This window comes from Nerophis lumbriciformis, linkage group LG19, assembly GCF_033978685.3.
Source record: "Nerophis lumbriciformis linkage group LG19, RoL_Nlum_v2.1, whole genome shotgun sequence".
Classification (NCBI taxonomy): domain Eukaryota; kingdom Metazoa; phylum Chordata; class Actinopteri; order Syngnathiformes; family Syngnathidae; genus Nerophis; species Nerophis lumbriciformis.
This window is the reverse complement of record NC_084566.2, coordinates 5,626,625-5,647,067: the sequence shown is the minus strand read 5'-3', so window position 1 is coordinate 5,647,067 and position 20,443 is coordinate 5,626,625. Positions and strand designations below refer to the sequence as shown.

General features: G+C 40.1%; 1 protein-coding gene across 3 annotated transcripts in view; it reads left to right on the top strand.

The window, feature by feature from the left end:
- gpc5c (glypican 5c) overlaps positions 1-20,443 on the top strand; it is a 348,645-nt gene that overhangs the window by 121,243 nt on the left and 206,959 nt on the right. For 2 of the 3 annotated variants that reach the window (XM_061979655.2, XM_061979657.2), the window contains exons 4-6: positions 6,485-6,648; positions 8,916-8,972; positions 13,132-13,254. In XM_061979655.2, coding sequence (XP_061835639.1) covers positions 6,485-6,648; positions 8,916-8,972; positions 13,132-13,254 — 344 coding nt within the window. The remainder of the gene's footprint in view (positions 1-6,484; positions 6,649-8,915; positions 8,973-13,131; positions 13,255-20,443) is intronic. The other variant, XM_061979656.2, reaches the window with a different exon arrangement.

The following is a 20,443-nucleotide window of genomic DNA, read 5'->3' as shown; positions in this document are numbered from 1 at the left end:
AGAAAACACACGACAACGTCTGCGTTTTGTTCAGGAGAGAACACACAGCAGCTAAAACCAATAATATAATTGATATATTTAAGAGATGGTTTGACAAAAACAGACTATCTTTGAATCTCAGTAAAACTAAAATAAAGCAATTCAGTAGCAGCAGAAGAATAAGTCAAACACAAATACAAATAGACGGACATTGAAAGGGTAAAATAAACCAAATTTGCGGTGTAATAAAAGATGAGAAAATGAGCTGGAAATCTCATTAAAAAAATGTCAATAATAAATAAAGCAAAATACGGTCTGGACAAAAAAAAAAAACACTGCATAATCTCTACTGCTCGCAAGTGTTGTTAGCATGCATATCTGAGTTGATATGCATAAATATGGGAAATAAGTACAAAAGTATTCACTTAGCATGTTAGAAAAGAGAAAGATGAGTTATAATACATAGTGAGTGATACATATAAGGATTACATTGCAGGCAGACACCACAGTTGACATACTTCACACTAAACTTCTCCGTGGTTGTTGGTCCAAAGCTAATGAAGATGTTGGAAAAATGAGGGTAATAAGTTTGTTTTTTGGTCGATCTGTGTTTTTTTTTACATTTATTGCGCTATCGGTTGTGTTAGAGTGCCTGCTGGTCACGAAACACTGCAGGAATGTAGTGTAAAATAAAAGCATGTTTTATTGTAAGTTTATGGGCTGGAGCATGTTTAGAACTATATATCGATGCACTATTTTGTTTTGTTTTGTCAGAAAGACTAACGTCTAAACAACAGCAATAGCATGCATCCTGGCACAGCCGCACACGTCCTTGGTAGTAAACATGGCACCTGTTTAGTTGGCCATACTCTTTATACACCAATCTGCAGGAGCCTATCCCAGCTGCACTTGGGCAGAAGGCTGGGTATTCTTTTCCACTTTTAAATGACGGCACAACGATGGACAACTTCTCTCCTCCTCTTTGGGCCCTTTGGTCTCTTTCTCCCTCATCTTTGAGCCAAGTCTCTCTGCACACACACACACACACACACACACACACACACACACACACACACACACACACACACACACACACACACACACACACCCATCACCTGCAGTGCCACCTATATTACCTAGAGGTGCATCGCTGTTGCCAAAACAATGTCTGCATACATTACTCATTAAACAAATCTTCAAAGCCATGAAATATCGTTTTTTTTAATGGAATGAATTTATTTAATCAATGAATTTTTGCATCCTTATTATGAACATGTGTCATTTGGACATCATAGAGAGACCAACAATGAATTCCACATAAGTATTTGGTTATTATACATCAGGGCCAGCTGGCACCAGGTCGTCCCCAAATCGTCGCCGGCAGGACTGTGAGCTGCGTCTATATTTTATTTTAATTCTGTTGTTATTCTTTTTTCTTTTGTATTTATATAGATTTTAAAATGATAATAAAATATGTTCATTAGTGGTAACTACCATGCTAACTACCCCCAGGGGCAGAAAAAGCCTGTGAGCCAAAGGCAGCTTTGGGTAAGCGACAGTCTTTCTTTCACAAAACCGGCAAAGAAGTTACAAAAAGCACCCAAAGCCTCATCAATCAATCCATTTTTATTTCTATAGCCCTAAATCATAAGTGTCTCAAAGGGCTGCACAAGCCACAAGGACATCCGCGGTACAGAGCCCACATAAGGGCAAGGAAAACTCACCCCAGTGGGACGTCGGTGTGAATGACTATGAGAAACCTTGGAGAGGACCGCATATGTGGGTAACCCCCCCTCCCCCTCTAGGGGAGACCGAATGCAATGGATGTCGAGTGGGTCTGACATAATACTGTGAAACTCCAGTCCATAGTGGATCTAACATATTAGTGAAACTCCAGTCCATAGTGGATCTAACAGATCCACTATGGACATTTAGAGCTCCAGATTTTTCGATAAAGAAGAAGGCATTTTCAGACGGAGAAGTTGTCAATTACTTTGTTTACACTGCAGGCCAAAGTGGCCCAAATTGGATTTTTTTGTGACCTGATTTTTTCCAGCTGACTGTTTAGAACAGGGATGCCCACTACGTGGATGGCGAGCTAGCGGTCAATGGCGGAGGCTGTGTCAGACCATCGCCAGCCAGGCATTTAAAAATAGACCTAAAAATGATCGATTATAAATCTTCACCAAGATGTCACTTTCGTCACTTTATTGACATTTACGGCACCCGAGGGTCTTGTGAGATGACGCTGGCTGCTGCCAGATCATTATTAAGAAAAAATGGCCGACAGGTTTCAACAGACTCTCGGGCCGTACCTGCCGCCAAAACTCTAAAGACAAACAAATGGCAATCATATGGTTATTGTCAGCACTGTCAGAAAACAAAGACTAAAACTAACTACAACCAACGCTAGCAATGGTTATACTGGTGAAAAAAAGCAAAACATGCTTACGCCCAAAACTAAAGAGGAGACAGTTTACCAAGGTATGCCTATAGCAGTGGTTCTTAACCTGGGTTCGATTGAACCCTAGGGGTTCGGTGAGTCGGCCTTAGGGGTTCGACGGAAGTCAAAACATACCCGACTCATCGTGTAAATACAAACTTCTCCCTATCGGCGTATTACGGATACGGCAACAGCTGACTGGTTTGCAGGTGTGTAATTTGTTGTGAGTTTATGCACTGTGTTGGTTTTGTTGTTTGAACAAGGTGATGTTCATGCACGGTTCATTTTATGCACCAGTAAAAAAACATGGTAACACTTTAGTATGGGGAACATATTTACCATTAGTGAGTTGCTTATTAACATGCAAATTAGTAACATATTGGCTCTTAACTAGTCATTAAGTATTTATTAATGCCTTATTCGGCATGGCCTTATTATAACCCTAACCCTCTAACCCTGACCCTAACCCTAACCAAATAACTCTAAATTAAGTCTTTATTACTTAGAATATCAGAATCAGAATCAGAAATACTTTATTAATCCCGAGGGGAAATTAACATTTTAGCACAATCCTATTCAAGATAGGACAAACATTACAGAGAGACAGACTAGGATCGCTGACGGGTCTGCCAACTTCCGGCGCCCCTTACAAAAAGGGTGAGATATTTTCCCCTCGTGTCCAAATAACTCTAAATTAAGTCTTTGTTACTTAGAATATGTTCCCTATACTAAAGTGTTACCAAAAACATATAACTTTGTCTTGAATTTGAAAAAAAAACAGCATTTTATTTTTCACTAAAGAAGGGTTCGGTGAATACGCATATGAAACTGGTGGGGTTCGGTACCTCCAACAAGGTTAAGAACCACTGGTCTATAGGCTATGTTTAAAACCTTTCAGATTGCCATATAACTTGGTACATGTAGTCCACAATATGCAAACACCAATGAGGAATTATTTTATCATGTTATTTGGATGTCTCCATACGTTTCACATTGCCATGATGACTAATGTTGGAACCGATTTCCTCAGCGTATCAGCATATTGAGAAGGAAATAGGCACTGGCACTACCCATATCCACATAGACTTTATTTGTCCAAAATATATTTTGCCCTGTCATTTGGATGACACATGAACATACAGGCTAACTAGCATATATTTCCCTCGTTAGCCTATATGTCATGTGTCATTGACCGGGCCAGCATGCTAACATTGATTGTAGGAACATACTATCTTTGTTAGACAAGATCATAGACTGTATTGGACAATATAGTTTACATACCAAATGTCCATTTCCATGTACAAACCCCGTTTCCATATGAGTTGGGAAATTGTGTTAGATGTAAATATAAACGGAATACAATGATTTGCAAATCATTTTCAACCCATATTCAGTTGAATATGCTACAAAGACAACATATTTGAGGTTCAAACTGATAAACATTTTTTTTTGTGGAAATAATCATTAACTTTAGAATTTGATGCCAGCAACACGTGACAAAGAAGTTGGGAAAGGTGGCAATAAATACTGGTAAAGTTGAGGAATGCTCATCAAACACTTATTTGGAACATCCCACAGGTGTGCAGGCTAATTGGGAACAGGTGGGTGCCATGATTGGGTATAAAAACAGCTTCCCAAAAAATGCTCAGTCTTTCACAAGAAAGGATGGGGCGAGGTACACCCCTTTGTCAACAAATGCGTGAGCAAATAGTCAAACAGTTTAAGAACAACGTTTCTCAAAGTGCAATTGCAAGAAATTTAGGGATTTCAACATCTACGGTCCATAATATCATCAAAAGGTTCAGAGAATCTGGAGAAATCACTCCAAGTAAGCGGCATGGCCGGAAACCAACATTGAATGACCGTGACCTTCAATCCCTCAGACGGCACTGTATCAAAAACCAACATCAATCTCTAAAGAATATCACCACATGGGCTCAGGAACACTTCAGAAAACCACTGTCACTAAATACAGTTGGTCGCTACATCTGTAAGTGCAAGTTAAAGCTCTACTATGCAAAGCGAAAGCCATTTATCAACAACATCCAGAAACGCCGCCGGCTTCTCTGGGCCCGAGATCATCTAAGATGGACTCATGCAAAGTGGAAAAGTGTTCTGTGGTCTGACAAGTCCACATTTCAAATTGTTTTTGGAAATATTCGACATCGTGTCATCCGGACCAAAGGGGAAGCTAACCATCCAGACTGTTATCGACGCAAAGTTCAAAAGCCAGCATCTGTGATGGTATGGGGGTGCATTAGTGCCCAAAGCATGGGTAACTTACTCATCTGTGAAGGCACTATTAATGCTGAAAGGTACATACAGATTTTGGAACAACATATGCTGCCATCTAAGCGCCGTCTTTTTCATGGACGCCCCTGCTTATTTCAGCAAGACAATGCCAAGCCACATTCAGCACGTGTTACAACAGCGTGGCTTCGTAAAAAAAGAGTGCGGGTACTTTCCTGGCCCGCCTGCAGTCCAGACCTGTCTTCCATCGAAAATGTGTGGTGCATTATGAAGCGTAAAATACGACAGCGGAGACCCCGGACTGTTGAACGACTGAAGCTCTACATAAAACTAGAATGGGAAAGAATTCCACTTTCAAAGCTTCAACAATTAGTTTCCTCAGTTCCCAATCGTTTATTGAGTGTAGTTAAAAGAAAAGGTGATGGAACACAGTGGTGAACATGCCCTTTCCCAACTACTTTAGCACGTGTTGCAGCCATGAAATTCTAAGTTAATTATTATTTGCAAAGAAAAAATAAAGTTTGAGTTTGAACATCAAATATCTTGTCTTTCTAGTGCATTCAATTGAATATGGGTTGAAAAGGATTTGCAAATCATTGTATTCCGTTTATATTTACATCTAACACAATTTCCCAACTCATATGGAAACGGGGTTTGTATTACAAGTAATAAGAAAAGGTAAATGCCTGACTTACCTATCAAGGAGGAAATTAGCAAGTTTGGCGTCAGATGAAAAAATCTTCAATGGTCTAAATCTTTCAAAGGTATCCCTGATACAAATCTTGGTTTTGTTCCCGGCTTTGTCATGAATAAGTTGAGAATGGTAACTTTTAGATTGACTAAGGTCTGACATGTTTAGTAACTTTACCAGTGGCAGTAGCCAGACCAAGATGGCAACCTGGATGTGACACACTCAGGCTTTCTAATAGGTCAAACGGTGGAGGGGGGGACATCGGAATTAAAACAATAACAATATTTCGGGGCTGTAAATTTAATTTAGAAATCAGCATATGAACTATTGTTATCAGTTATAGAGGTATTGGAAAAGAAGATGATTTATTAATGCCTTTTGACATATCAGGGCCATTTAGTGATGACTTGACATGACATTATTACATATGGCTCCTTTAAGAATGTATAATTAAAGGCAAATGGAGCACATGTGTTATTTCAGGAGAGCGTATCAAACTGGTCGCCCTTCGTGTGACTCAGTAGCCATTAAGTAGCTCTCAATTTCAAAAAGGTTGCTGCGCCCGGTTACACATGATTTAATTATTATTCCTACTTGTAACTGTAATTATGTACAGTATTTCCTTGTACTCATCACTTCTGTCAGCATTCACCCGCTGCTCAGTGCCAGGAGTCATGGAGGCAAGAACGTAAAAGGCATCGCGTAATTGAGGAGCACGAACGATGTTCCTCACAGGCTTTTAAGACAATGAGGAATCATTGATTGTGGTTTGAAACAACAACTCTGGTGGAGTGGAATGCCTCCGCTTGCTGTAACAGCCCACTTGAGACCTTTGCCAACTGCACGTGTGTTGGCCTCCGTGAGGTAGTGGAATGTTCTGCCTTTACTCTCCGCATGTGTAAAAACTCCCGGCTTGACTGCCGTTTGTTTTTGTTTTGTTTCTCTTTCAGGACCCAGCATTGCTCACTGGGTCTAAAAGTAAGACCGCTCGTAAGGAATTTTCACCTTCCAGTTAGGCCGATCTCAAGTGAGCAGGTGTCAGCTGCTTTTATGGAGGTCACCCCCTGCTGCTCCGCGTTTTCTTAGCCTAACAAGTGTGTGTTTCTCTGCCCTCCCCACAGGTAGACAAGGTGTGTGGCCTGTCGACCGGGGCGCCTGCCGGCATGCAGCCTACCAGCCCGGGGGTCCCAACCTCCAGCGTGACCTCGTCGACCCCGTTTCCTTCTGCTGCCCCTTTGAAACCTCTGCCAGAGCAGTGGCTCGGGCAGCTCGCCCATTTGAGGAGGTAGGATGACAGGAGTTTCATAATAATTACGCTGATTGCAATGTAAATAAATATATAATATTATAATATATATAGTAATTGTAAGAATGTTTAGTTCATTTAGCCATTTTGGATGCTTTATGCTTAATTTTGGATCCCAAAATTTGTAGAATATGCTTCAAAAAAATATCCCCCCAAAATCTGCGATGTAGTGTAGCCACTATATTTGAAAGGCAACATATTAGTAGTAATAGTAGTAGTTTTATATGTTGAATAATAGTGAATAATTACATGCAAGTAATAATAAATAAATAATATTTTTTTATTGTAATTAAAAATAATATTATACTTTAATCCACTTTATATTTACTCATACATGCTTTACATAGGTAAAATGTACTTTAAACATATTTTTTAAATAGTTTTATGACCTATATGACACTATTATATCCATGAGGGGATTTACATGCGATTAAAATGAAGAAGTTTGTGCAAATTATAAAAACATAATATTTTTTACGAATAATAATCATGAAATTGTGTGTTAAAATATCATTACATTATGTTGTTTATCTTTAAATATATCCATAAATATGATATTGTTTGTTTTTAAAATCTATCAATATTATATTGTTTATTTTTAATTACATTCATAAATATGATATTGTTTATTTTTTTAATATATCCATAAATATTATATTATGTCTTTTAAAATATTTTGATAAATATTGTAGTGTTTATTTTTAAATATATCCATAAATATATTGTTCGTTTAAAAAAATATTCCTAAATATTGTATTGTTTATTTTTAAATATATCCATACATATTATATTGTTTATTTTTAAATATATTTGTATCGTATTTTTTATTTTCAAATATATCCATACATATTATATTGTTTATTTTTAAATATATTCGTACATATGTCTGTCTATCTGTGTTGGCCCTGCGATGAGGTGGCGACTTGTCCAGGGTGTACCCCGCCTTCCGCCCGATTGTAGCTGAGATAGGCTCCAGCGCCCCCCGCGACCCCAAAGGGAATAAGCGGTAGAAAATGGATGGATATTACATTGTTTATTTTAAAATATATTCATAATTATTATTTTGTTTATTTTTAAATACATTCATAAATATTATATTGTTTATTTTTAAATGTATTCATAATTCTTATATTGTTTATTTTTAAATATATTCATTACCCGCCTTCCGCTCGATTGTAGCTGAGATAGGCTCCAGCGCCCCCCGCAACCCCGAAGGGAATTAGCGGTAGAAAATGGATGGATGGATTAATATTATATTGTTTATTTTAAAATATATAAATAAATATTATAGTGTTTATTTTTAAATATATCCTTAAATATGATATTGGTTTTTTTTAATTTTCCTAAATATTATATTGTTTATTTTTAAATATATCCATAAATATTATATTGTTTATTTTTAAAGATATTCATAAATATTGTATTTTTTATTTTTCAAATATATCCATCCGTTTACATTTAAAACCTCTTGTAGAAATACTTTAGAGAAAACATTATTTGTTCCCTATTAAATTTACAGAATTGTGTGTCTTTGCTGGAACACAATTGACTATCCCTTGCGATGGATATGAAAACACACAACCATCTTGTCCATCCCTACACTGGCGCGGTTCATGGCCCCCACCTGGCCTTTGAAGCAGACCATCCCAGCAGCTGGCACTGGCGTGTTGGCCTCTGGGCAGTATAAACTCGGCCAAATCCCAACCAACCAACAATTTCCTGTTTACCCAGACAGCCATACCACCAAATCTTAACAGCAGCTGGCCTCCATTGAAATAGTACGACACACATTTGCAGCACTGACCTTGTCCCAAACCCTGAATTAGAGTGTTGATGCCAGCCAAGCTGTCAGGTCTTGCCTGGCAATGCCACCATGGCACGGCAACACAGTCCAGAGCTCCTTAAAGGCTGCCAACGCCGCCCAGAGCGCGTGTGAGAGCTGACCACTTTACAGACGTTTGCTGCACAGCTGAAAAAGAAACTAGACCAACATTTACGTTTCACTTCAGGGTGGAAGAAATATGAATTCCGTACTTGTCTAACATAAATCAGCCATTGTATTTGAAAATGTGGCGACAAAGAAGTGATACAGTATGTTTCTGCATGTGCACGGGTGTCTTCTCCTGATTCTGTTGTCATGACCGACTTGTGTTTCTGTTTTCTGTCTCTCACCACACATTTTACTTGCCCTGCATCCTCATTGCTTGCAACAATCTCACCTGGACTCCAACTCCCATCATTCCCAGCTCACCCCCACTGAAACCCTCCAAGAACAATAAACATAGTCTGAGAACCCTTTCTAGGTAAGCATGCAGCCATCTGGGCAACATCTCACACACTCTTACTGAGACTTGTATGAGCTTTGTCATGTCTTCCAAACCTTTGGGTTCTGCTTGTAGCCTGTTTCTGTATTTGAGAAGGACCTGAGGACTCATGCTGCCTCTCAAGAAACGGTCATAGCTACCAAAACTGTCGTATTATGTCCTTCTTTTCCATTTGAATAGTTGACCATGTTTCTCCAGTATTCTAACTTTCATGTAATATATATATACATATATTGCCGGCAAAGTCAGGCCTTCAAAATAAAAGCAAGACCCACGTTTCCTTTTCTGGAAAGGTGCTCTTTTTTTTGACACGAATGTGGAACTTGCAGTCGCACTTAAAAGTGAGTACAGCCGTCACATTTCAGCAACCCTTTTATTTGAGCCTCTCAAGGGTCAATAGTGTACAAATGAGACTGGGATGTACTTAGAGTTGTCAATCTACTGTCTTTGAGAAATGGTCAACACAGCCATTATTGCCTATTGTACCGATCCGATATTGATATCAATGTCCATATTTGCAAAAAAAACAAGTTTTATTTTATATTTATTAATTTTATCAATGTCATTCATTCTTTACTTTTTATTCTTAGTATTTATGCTAGATTGTATTTTGTTCCATTCATTTATTATTTACTGGACATGTATTTTGTTACTCACATTTTATTCTTTATTTTGCATTATAGTTCTTACTATTTGTATGCGTTTTGTGTTCACATCCTGCCCGTGATGTGGCCACCTCCTGGTGCAGACAGGTCCCGTGATAGTGTTTCATCCATACTTGCCAACCCTCCCGGATTTTCCGGGAGACTCCCGAAATTCAGCGCCTCTCCCGAAAACCTCCCGGGACAAATTTTCTCCCGAAATTGAGGCGGAAATGGAGGCCACACCCCCTCTAGATCCATTTGGACCTGAGTGACGTGTCGACAGCCTGTTTTCACGTCCGCTTTCCCACAATATAAACAGCGTGCCTGCCCAATCACATTATAACTGTAGAATGATCGATGGCGAGTTCTTGGTTTATTATGTGGGTTTATTGTTAGGCAGTTTCATTAACGTCCTCCCAGCGCGGCAACAACACACAACAACAGCAGTCACGTTTTCGTCTACAGTAAAGCAGTTCGTCTTTAAATGTTGTGACACTCTTAAACAGGACAATACTGCCATCTCCTGTACATGCATATGTGACAATAACATCTATGGCTTTTAGAGAGTGTAGTCCACAACTGCGCACACAACAAGGAGACAAAGCAGAATGCATCATCGGAGAGGGTGTTCAGCATGGTTAGAAAAATAGTGACAGAGAATAGAACAAGGATGGACAATTCAACCCTTAACTCAACAATGAGTAGATGAGTGTTATGTGTGTATATGTGTAAATAAATGAACACTGAAATTGAAGTATTTCTCTTATTTATATATATATATATATATATAGCTAGAATTCACTGGAAGTCAAGTATTTCTTATATATACTTGGTGAATTCTAGCTGTAAATATACTCCTCCCCTCTTAACCACGCCAACCCCCCCCCCCCCCCCCCCCCCCCCCCCCCACACACACACACACACACACACACACACCACCCGAAGTCGGAGGTCTCAAGGTTGGCAAGTATGGTTTCATCACCTGGCTCCTCTGTTCTTAGCCATGCTTTCATTTGTATGTGCATGTTTGTTGGTGTATGTGACTGATGATGGGCGGGTGGGCTGTTGCCGATATCGGACTGATATCAATATCGGATCGGATACCCCTAGTAATGATGGGCAGTAGCAAGCTACATGTAGCTAAGCTAAGTAGCTTAACTACAATTTCCAGCAGCTTGCCAGTAGCTTAGCTACTTTATTTAACGAGTAGCTTTTTTAGAGCATGTAGCTAGGTTGCTCATATCAAAGCTACAAAGAGAAAAAATGGACTGTGATTCCAGGCCAAAAAAATCTGTATAAAATCCAATGAGCTGGATGCATACATACGGAGAACATCCATGATGATTGGTTGGTGTTCCTATGATGAGTCACAATTGACTGAGGTTAAGGCCAAACATCACGGACTGGCCAATCAGAAGCAAGATAAGGCGGGTCATCGAAGCTAGTAAGCATAATCATAACAGACACTCATGTCACATGACCACGAAGGAGTCGGAGACAGAGGGACGCTTCAAGCTGACCACTCAAAAAATAAAGTCACATACCTACAAATGTCAGAGGAATTCTCTCCTGCAGATTATAGTTTTCCTTTAGTGATGAAGATGACGTGCAGGAAACCCACAATAGTGCGTGTTCTTGACCATATTTAGACAAATGTATTCCTTTAGAGAAAACCATGCCTTAGTTTTTAGTTGTTTACTCAGTAAACAAAAATCATTTTTGTCAAGACATAGATGTTGTTTTTTTTTTACTGTAGGTAGAGAAAATGAATAACATTAAAGGGGCAAAGAAAAGGCAAACTAAATAAATACATAGAGTGGGGTGTGGGGACCCCTAGAGGATGTTATAGAGTGTCCCCAGCTAAATGACAGATATTTAATAGTAATATTTGTACAGTTACATGAACATTGATAGTATACATAGATAGAAATGTTGTTAAATGTAGCTTTGATGTAGCCAGCTACTTTTGCCATGTAGCTTGTAGTGTGGCTTGCTACAATTGTCCGGGATAGCTTCACCTGTAGCTTAGTTGCATTTAATCTGGAGTGATTTGTAGCTTAGTTTACTTCATTTACCAAATAGTTTGCCCATCACTGGCCTTACGTAGCAATGAACTCTTGAGTTACGGGCAGTTATTATAGCGTTGCTACGGGGACGAGCCCCAGTAAACACGTGCTTACCAAATGACGGATTAACCATCCGTGGTCCTGCTCTATACTTACATGCACGATGTACACTGACTACTCTCAAGTATATCCGACTTTCACTATGATTGGATTTTAAGAAGAGTGTGCTGAAATGTGAGATACCATTGAACCATATCATCTATCAATCAATTCCTTTATTGTCATTGTCATAATAACACTTAAGTCATACATGAACGAGATTTTGTTTGAGCTTTGTCCAGCGGCATAGAAACTGCATTGATGTGCAGGTTGACAATAGTTTACATTTTAGCATTGTCAGGAAGATCGCGATAAGAAGGACGTGGGGGTGGGAACAGTCAGATGTCTGATGGGTGTTACGTTGATGTTGCAGCAATGCAATGTCCAGAGCACAATTATTGAGGTGGTGAAGAGTGAGGTAATAAGATGGTCCGGGGCAGCAAAGGGGCAGGCTGTTCATTTAGCGGTCTCACAGCCTGGGGATACAGACTGTGAGACATTCTGGTGGTCCTGGCGCGAATCGAGCTATACTTCCTTCCAGAGGGTAGCAGGTTGAAGAGGCCATGTGCTGGGTGGTATCTGTCCTTCAGGATGTTGTGTACTCGCTTTAGGCAGCGAGTTGTGTACATGGCACTCATCTCTGGGAGTATCGTCCTTGTAATTTTCCCCGCCGCTTTAACCACTCGCTGGAGGGCCTGTTGGTTCGCTTTAGTGCAGCTAGCAAACCACACTAAAAATCCGTAAGTGAGGACGTGATCATGTACATCGTCTTTATTTGTCTTTGATGAAATGATGATGATAACAGTGTGAATGCTAACTGGACTGAATAACAACTTGACTTTTAGATTGAAAGTGAAAGTGAAACAACGTTTATGGCTCAGCCCGATGTCTCAAGTTCAAACTAAAAAGCCAGCCCTCTGTGGACCATTCATCTCAAGCTCCATTGTCAGGTCACTTAGCAACCAGCAGAGGGCAAAGTGAGGCTACACTGGTGACAGTGGCGTGAAATACACCCTTCATGACCATGCAGGAAGTGTGAGGCTTTTCATTGATCCTTTTGGAGAAGTCTTTTGTTGGAAACAAGTCTTTTACTTTGTCCTTTCTGTTTACATGAACTTCATGCAGTCACGATAGACACAATTACAATCTTCAAAAGGTAGACTATGAACGGTCTAATCCATTGTTTGATTGAGGTGATTAAAATACAGAGGTTATGATTTAGAAGGCTTTGACAGCTCAAGACACAAAAAACATTTTATTCACATGCCAAGAAATGGTAAATAATATGATTGCTCTTTTCCCTTGGCTCATACGTTTGTCTCTCTTCAGGGAGTTTCTGATGTACCTGCAGCGCTACAAGTCCTTCTACGCCGCCTTGCCGGAGATGCTGTGCGAGGGGGAGAATGTGGTGGACGAGGCTACATGCTGGAGTGGAGATGGTGTGGTGGAGAGGTAAGAGGCTAACGTGATAAGACAACCTTTTATTATGACCACACTGGAGAGTCCCAAGTAAGACTTTGGCCCAATCCCAATGTCCACGCCTTACTCACTACCACTAAACCCTGGAAATGAAGCAACAAAGGGTAGAACTTTGTAATCGTCCCTAGGAACTGGGACACCACTTTCTACGTCACTGCATAGTTTACGTTTGCACCTACGTCCCCCTAAGGGTTATCCTTAGAGATGTCGATACATGCGTTAAAATGTAATATCGGAAATTATCGGTATCATTTTTTTTATTATCGGTATCGTTTATTTGTTTTTTTGTTGTTGTTGTTTTTATTAATACAACATAAAAAACACAAGATACACTTACAATTAGTGCACCAACCCAAAAAACCTTCCTCCCCCATTTACACTCATTCACACTCATTCACACAAAAGGGTTGTTTCTTTCTGTTATTAATATTCTGGTTCCTACATTATATATCAATATATATCAATACAGTCTGCAAGGGATACAGTCCGTAAGCACACATGATTGTGCGTGCTGCTGGTCCACTAATAGTACTAGCCTTTAACAGTTAATTTTACTAATTTTCATTAATTACTAGTTTCTATGTAACTGTTTTTATATTGTTTTACTTTCTTTTTTATTCAAGAAAATGTTTTTAATTTATTTATCTTATTTCATTTTATTAATTTTTTTTAAAAGTACCTTATCTTCACCATACCTGGTTGTCCAAATTAGGCATAATAATGTTTTAATTCCACGACTGTATAAATCGGTTTATATCGGTATCGGTAATTAAAGACTTGGACAATATCGGATATCGGCAAAAAGCCATTATCGGACATCCCTAGTTATGTTTATTCTATGTTTATATTCTCAGTCTTACAAACCTAAATGAAGGAAGAAGTGTAAAGAAATACAACTGAGGAAGGAAAATAATTCAAAATAAGGAACATCAACCCTCAACAAAAACCAGAGCTTCTTTTTCTTCATGCTGTTAACTATCTGCACACGCTGCAAACGAGTAGCGAGGGCAGAATAATGAATGTATTGACAGTGCAGTGTGAAAGTCGTAAAGCAGATGCGACAAATGTTTGTTAACCTTCAAGACTCCGTCGCACGGGATGTTAGACTTTGTTTGGGTTCTTCTTCTCTTTCACTTGTCTACATCCAGAAGAAAACAGACCTTTTTGTTGTCCTTTTAGAAGCGAATCATTGACGCATGTCACCCTCGGAAAAAACGTTGGCCTGACGCGTGTTTCCAGACACAAAGCGACGGCAGAGAGTGAACGTAACGTGCAGACTTTTCAAAAAATGCATCATGCTACTTAGCTGATGTGGCAGAAAACAAGCAAGAACCTACGGCAGCTGGCTTGTTTTAACGAGCGGTGAAAACAGACAATTAACAAACAATTGAAAACGTGGCCGTGCTGTTTGTTCTTTCTGCATTGATCAAACAAATAGTGTAGTTACAGCTACTTTACAATAGAATATAAATAGTTTTATTGTCATTATTACAGTGAACAGGTTCAAAGAACAACGAAATTGGAGCAGATCCCCTAAGGTGCATACACAATAATATAGTAATATAAATAGTAAAAAAGATAAAAAAAGAAGATATATATATATATATATATATATATATATATATATATATATACATATATATACAAACCCCGTTTCCATATGAGTTGGGAAATTGTGTTAAATATAAACGGAATACAATGATTTGCAAATCCTTTTAAACCCATGTTCAGTTGAATATGCTACAAAGACAACATATTTGATGTTCTAACTGATAAACATTTTTTTTTTTGCAAATAATCATTCACTTTAGAATTTGATGTCAGTAACACGTGACAAAGAAGTTGGGAAAGGTGGCAATAAATACTGATAAAGTTGAGGAATGCTCATCAAACACTTATTTGGAACATCCCACAGGTGAACAGGCAAATTGGGAACAGGTGGGTGCCATGATTGGGTATAAAAGTAGATTCCATGAAATGCTCAGTCATTCACAAACAAGGATGGGGCGAGGGTCACCACTTTGTCAACAAATGCGTGAGCAATTTGTTGAACAGTTTGAAAAAAAAAACCTTTCTCAACCAGCTATTGCAAGGAATTTAGGGATTTCACCATCTACGGTCCGTAATATCATCAAAGGGTTCAGAGAATCTGGAGAAATCACTGCACGTATGCAGCTAAGCCCGTGACCTTCGATCCCTCAAGCTGTACTGCATCAACAAGCGACATCAGTGTGTAAAGGATATCACCACATGGGCTCAGGAACACTTCAGAAACCCATTGTCAGTAACTACAGTTGGTCGCTACATCTGTAATTGCAAGTTAAAAGTCTCCTATGCAAAGCGAAAACAGTTTATCAACAACACCCAGAAACGCCGTCGGCTTCGCTGGGCCTGAGCTCATCTAAGATGGACTAATACAAAGTGGAAAAGTGTTCTGTGGTCTGACGAGTCCACATTTCAAATTGTTTTTGGAAACTGTGGACGTCGTGTCCTCCGGACCAAAGAGGAAAAGAACCATTCGGATTGTTATAGGCGCAAAGTTGAAAAGCCAGCATCTGTGATGTATGGGGGTGTATTAGTGCCCAAGACATGGGTAACTTACACATCTGTGAAGGCGCCATTAATGCTGAAAGGTACATACAGGTTTTGGAGCAACATATGTTGCCATCCAAGCAACGTTACCATGGACGCCCCTGCTTATTTCAGCAAGACAATGCCAAGCCACGTGTTACATCAACGTGGCTTCATAGTAAAAGAGTGCGGGTACTAGACTGGCCTGCCTGTAGTCCAGACCTGTCTCCCATTGAAAATGTGTGGCACATTATGAAGCCTAAAATACCGCAACGGAGACCCCCGGACTGTTGAACAACTTAAGCTGTACATCAAGCAAGAATGGGAAAGAATTCCACCTGAGAAGCTTAAAAAATGTGTCTCCTCAGTTCCCAAACGTTTACTGAGTGTTGTTAAAAGGAAAGGCCATGTAACACAGTGGTGAACATGCCCTTTCCCAACTACTTTGGCATGTGTTGCAGCCATGAAATTCTAAGTTAATGATTATTTGCAAAAAATAAATAAAGTTTGAGTTTGAACATCAAATATCTTGTCTTTGTAGTGCATTCAATTGAATATGGGTTGAAAAGGATTTGCAAATCATTGTATTCCATTTATATTTACATCTAACACAATGTCCCAACTCATATGGAAACGGGGTTTGTATATAAGTGACAGAGGCGTAAGGTGACAGGTTATTGCATATTATTCTGTTTCACAGTCCAGTATTATTGCACTTATCAAGAGGCCATTTGGGATATATTGCACAGTCCAACATTATTGCATATTATAGTCCGAAAAATAAAAGACATGACACATGAGGACATGACGGACACATTTAGCAAAATATACTGGACCGTATAGGTCGTTATAGGTCGTTTTAACAAGCGATAAAAAATACAACAACCAATTAAAAAACATAATATTTACGTGGAGTATCAACGAAGCGGAAGAAGATGGATGGATGGATGGAATATTTACGTGGAGTAGCAACGAGTAAACATCTGAACAAAACTATGAGCGTCATTATTCTGAAACTCAATAATTAGGTGTATTTCTTACAGTAGGTTGCTCCTTGTTTGTTTTCAAACATCCTTTTTAGCAGGCGTAGTGTGTTGTGGGAAATTTTCCCGAGCTCGCTTCGTTTAGAGAGCACTTGGCCCTTCCAACTCACCTGAAGGAGAACTCGGACACCACTTGATTGATGTGAATGTGCACAACAATGGGGAAGTATTGGGATTAGATTTAGATTTAACTTTATTGGTCCACAAAGGAGGATTGAGCCTTAAATGACTTGTTTACTCTGTGGGTGACCTTGAGAGCGTAATAATGGCTGCAGATTCATCCAAAAGTGATTCCAATCGGACAACAAGGCAAAGCTCTCCTCAAGTCCTATTTCCATGGTAACCTCGGCACTTGGCACTGCCACTTGTTGGCTTGAGCAGAGGACCACGAGTGCCTTTGAACCGTGATCTGCCCCGGAGTGCTTGTCAGATCTTCTTGACACTTGCCACTTGTCACCTTAGGTCCTACATTGTATGTATTGTGTAGGATGTATTCTTGGATTGGGACAGGCTGTGTGCAGTTTATGTGGTCTTCTCTCAAAGCGGACCATGTGCCAACGGCACATTGAGCAGACCGCCCATTCATCAGGGCTGGTGCCAGCACCATGATCAGTAACATATGATTTGCACAAACATCAACTCGAGTGACCGTTTTCCACGGAAAGTGTCATTCCTTGTGTGTGCGTGCGAGGCCATGACTCACTTTTATTGCTGAAAGATGCCCACTTTCAACATTAGTGCTAATGACCTGTAATGGTGTGCTATCAATAGCGAGTCAGGTCCTTTCTTGTGGCGTCAACTATAGGGTGAGGAAGAGCACAGAACCCACTTGGCACCACTCATAAACTCCTCAGACTAACTCTGTGGTTTGAGTCAGAAAGACAAGAAGGAGAGAAGGTCTGGGCATTACAAGCCTTTTTGGTGCTATGATGCCCCCTGTGCCTCCATGTGCCCCTGGTCGGAGGGAAGCACGGTGGGGCGGGGGGAGGGAGACTTGGCAGCATAAAGACCCATTGTGGAGTCAGCAGAGTGGGGCACAGCCCTGCCATGGGGACCCTCAAAGGGTGAACAAAGACCCTCCTGTGAGGCTGCATGGGAAATACGTTGCTGCCACCGTCTACACCAGGCCTGGGAAAGTCACATGAGAGATGGGAGGATTATTACAGTCCATGCATCATAAATTATATAAGCACTACTCGGAGGACTCCAGTTTGAGTTTATTTGGAACATGCATGCGTACAACATGCTACATCACACATGCACACATACAACATGACACATCACACATGCATACATACAACATGATACATCACACATGCATGCATACAACATGACACATCACACATGCACGCATACAACATGACACATCACACATGCACGCATACAACATGATACATCACACATGCATGCATACAACATGATACATCACAATTTCCAGGTTCTCTATTCAACATGTTTAAAAAGGAGTAGGAAGAAGCAGAGCTTATTTAATCCTACCCTTTTTTCTTTTACATAGCCTTAGCTGACGCTTGTGTTCACTTCCTGTTCTCAATTTATTCACAATGTACTCCATAAGTAATATCATTAAAAATAAATAGTAAGTTTCTATTTCATATGGTGAAATAAATAAGATTATGTAGAAAAAGAATGGATGGATAAAATAAATTCAGAATGTTTATCATGGTTCTTCTTCCTTGTACTTTGTAAACACTTTAAGTTTGGAGAGTTTCTTGAAGTGGATCATATCAGTACATTGTTTGATTTATTTACTTAATCAATTACATACCGTATTTTCCGCACTATAAGGCGCACCGGATTATTAGCCGCACCTTCTATGAATTACATATTTCATAATTTTGTCCACCAATAAGCCGCCCCGGACTATAAGCCGCGCCTACGCTGCGCTAAAGTGAATGTCAAAAAAACGCTGCGCTAAAGTGAATGTCAAAAAAACAGTCAGATAGTTCAGTCAAACTTTAATAATATATTGAAAACCAGCGTTCTAACAACTCTGTCCCAAAATGTACGCAAATGTGCAATCACAAACATAGTAAAATTCAAAATGGTGTAGAGCAATAGTAACATAATGTTGCTCGAACGTTAATGTCACAACACACAAAATAAACATAGCGCTCACCTTCTGAAGTTATTCTTCATTCGTAAATCCTTCGAATTCTTCGTCTTCGGTGTCCGAATTGAAAAGTTGCGCAAGCGTGGTATCCAAAATGGCCGGTTCCGTCTCGTCGAAGTCATCGGGAGTCAGTGTCGCTGTTGTTCTGTGAATCCTGCCTTCCGGAAAGCTCGGACCACAGTTGTGACCGAAATATCTGCCCAGGCATTTACGATCCACTGGCAAATGTTGGCGTATGTCGTCCGGCGCTGTCTGCCCGTCTTAGTGAAGGTGTGTTCGCCTTCGGAGCTGTGTGAAAAAAGCCACCCGGCCTCTTCGCGTAAACTTCCCTTAACCACTCGCTCATCTTTTCTTCATCCATCCATCCCTTCGAGTTAGCTTTTATGATGACGCCGGCTGGAAAGGTCTCTTTTGGCAAGGTCTTCCTTTTGAATATCACCATGGGTGGAAGTTAGCATGGCAAGCTAGAACCACAGTGAAGGATGACTTCTCATTCCCTGTGGTGCGAATATTCACCGTACGTGCTCCCGTTCCACAATGCGGTTCACAGGAATATCAGTTGCTGTGAAATACGGTAGTAATCCGTGTGCGGATGGAGAGATTGCGTCTTTTTATGAACCGGATCGCTTAGTAGGAGCCATTTTGTGGTCTTTACAGATGTAAACAGGAAATGAAACGTACGGTGATATCCGCGCGTTTTTTCTTCTTCTTCCGGGGGCGGGCGGTAGCTTACAGTAGAAGAAGAAGCGCTTCCTGTTCTATGGGGGCGGGTGCTTACCTTGGCGGTTGCTTGCGTAGAAGAAGAAGCGCTTCCTGTTCTACCGGGAAAAAAGATGGCGGCTGTTTACCGAAGTTGCGAGATCGAAACTTTATGAAAATGAATCGTAATAAAGCGCACCGGGTTATAAGGCGCACTGTTAGCTTTTGAGAAAATTTGTGGTTTTTAGGTGCGCCTTATAGTGCGGAAAATACGGTAATTTAAATCCGCACACTGATAAACTGAAGGTCTTCAGTGTTGTACGTGCGTACAAATGTTTTTAAATGACATTTTTCTTTAAGATGATATTTCTCCTCGAATACACTAAACACACACAGTCTCACATCAATCCACACTGGTCCAGCAGCTGGAGGGGTGTTGCACTGTGCTGTGCAACACACACAATGGACACCTAAATCCATTCAAGGCAAAGAGGATCCACATTCTCCTCCTCTGGATTCAGCGTTTGATGACAGAATGGGGGTGAGGGGGGGTCACAAACAGTTGTAAACATCCCAACTTAAAGTGCATGCTGGCACGCGTTCAAGCATCCACGGACATTTACAGAAACACAGTTTGCACCGTCTGCCCGGAAACACAAGCTCAACCAAAATAAAAGCCCACTTGTTCAGAGAGTTGTAGTTAGCAACTGTATACTGT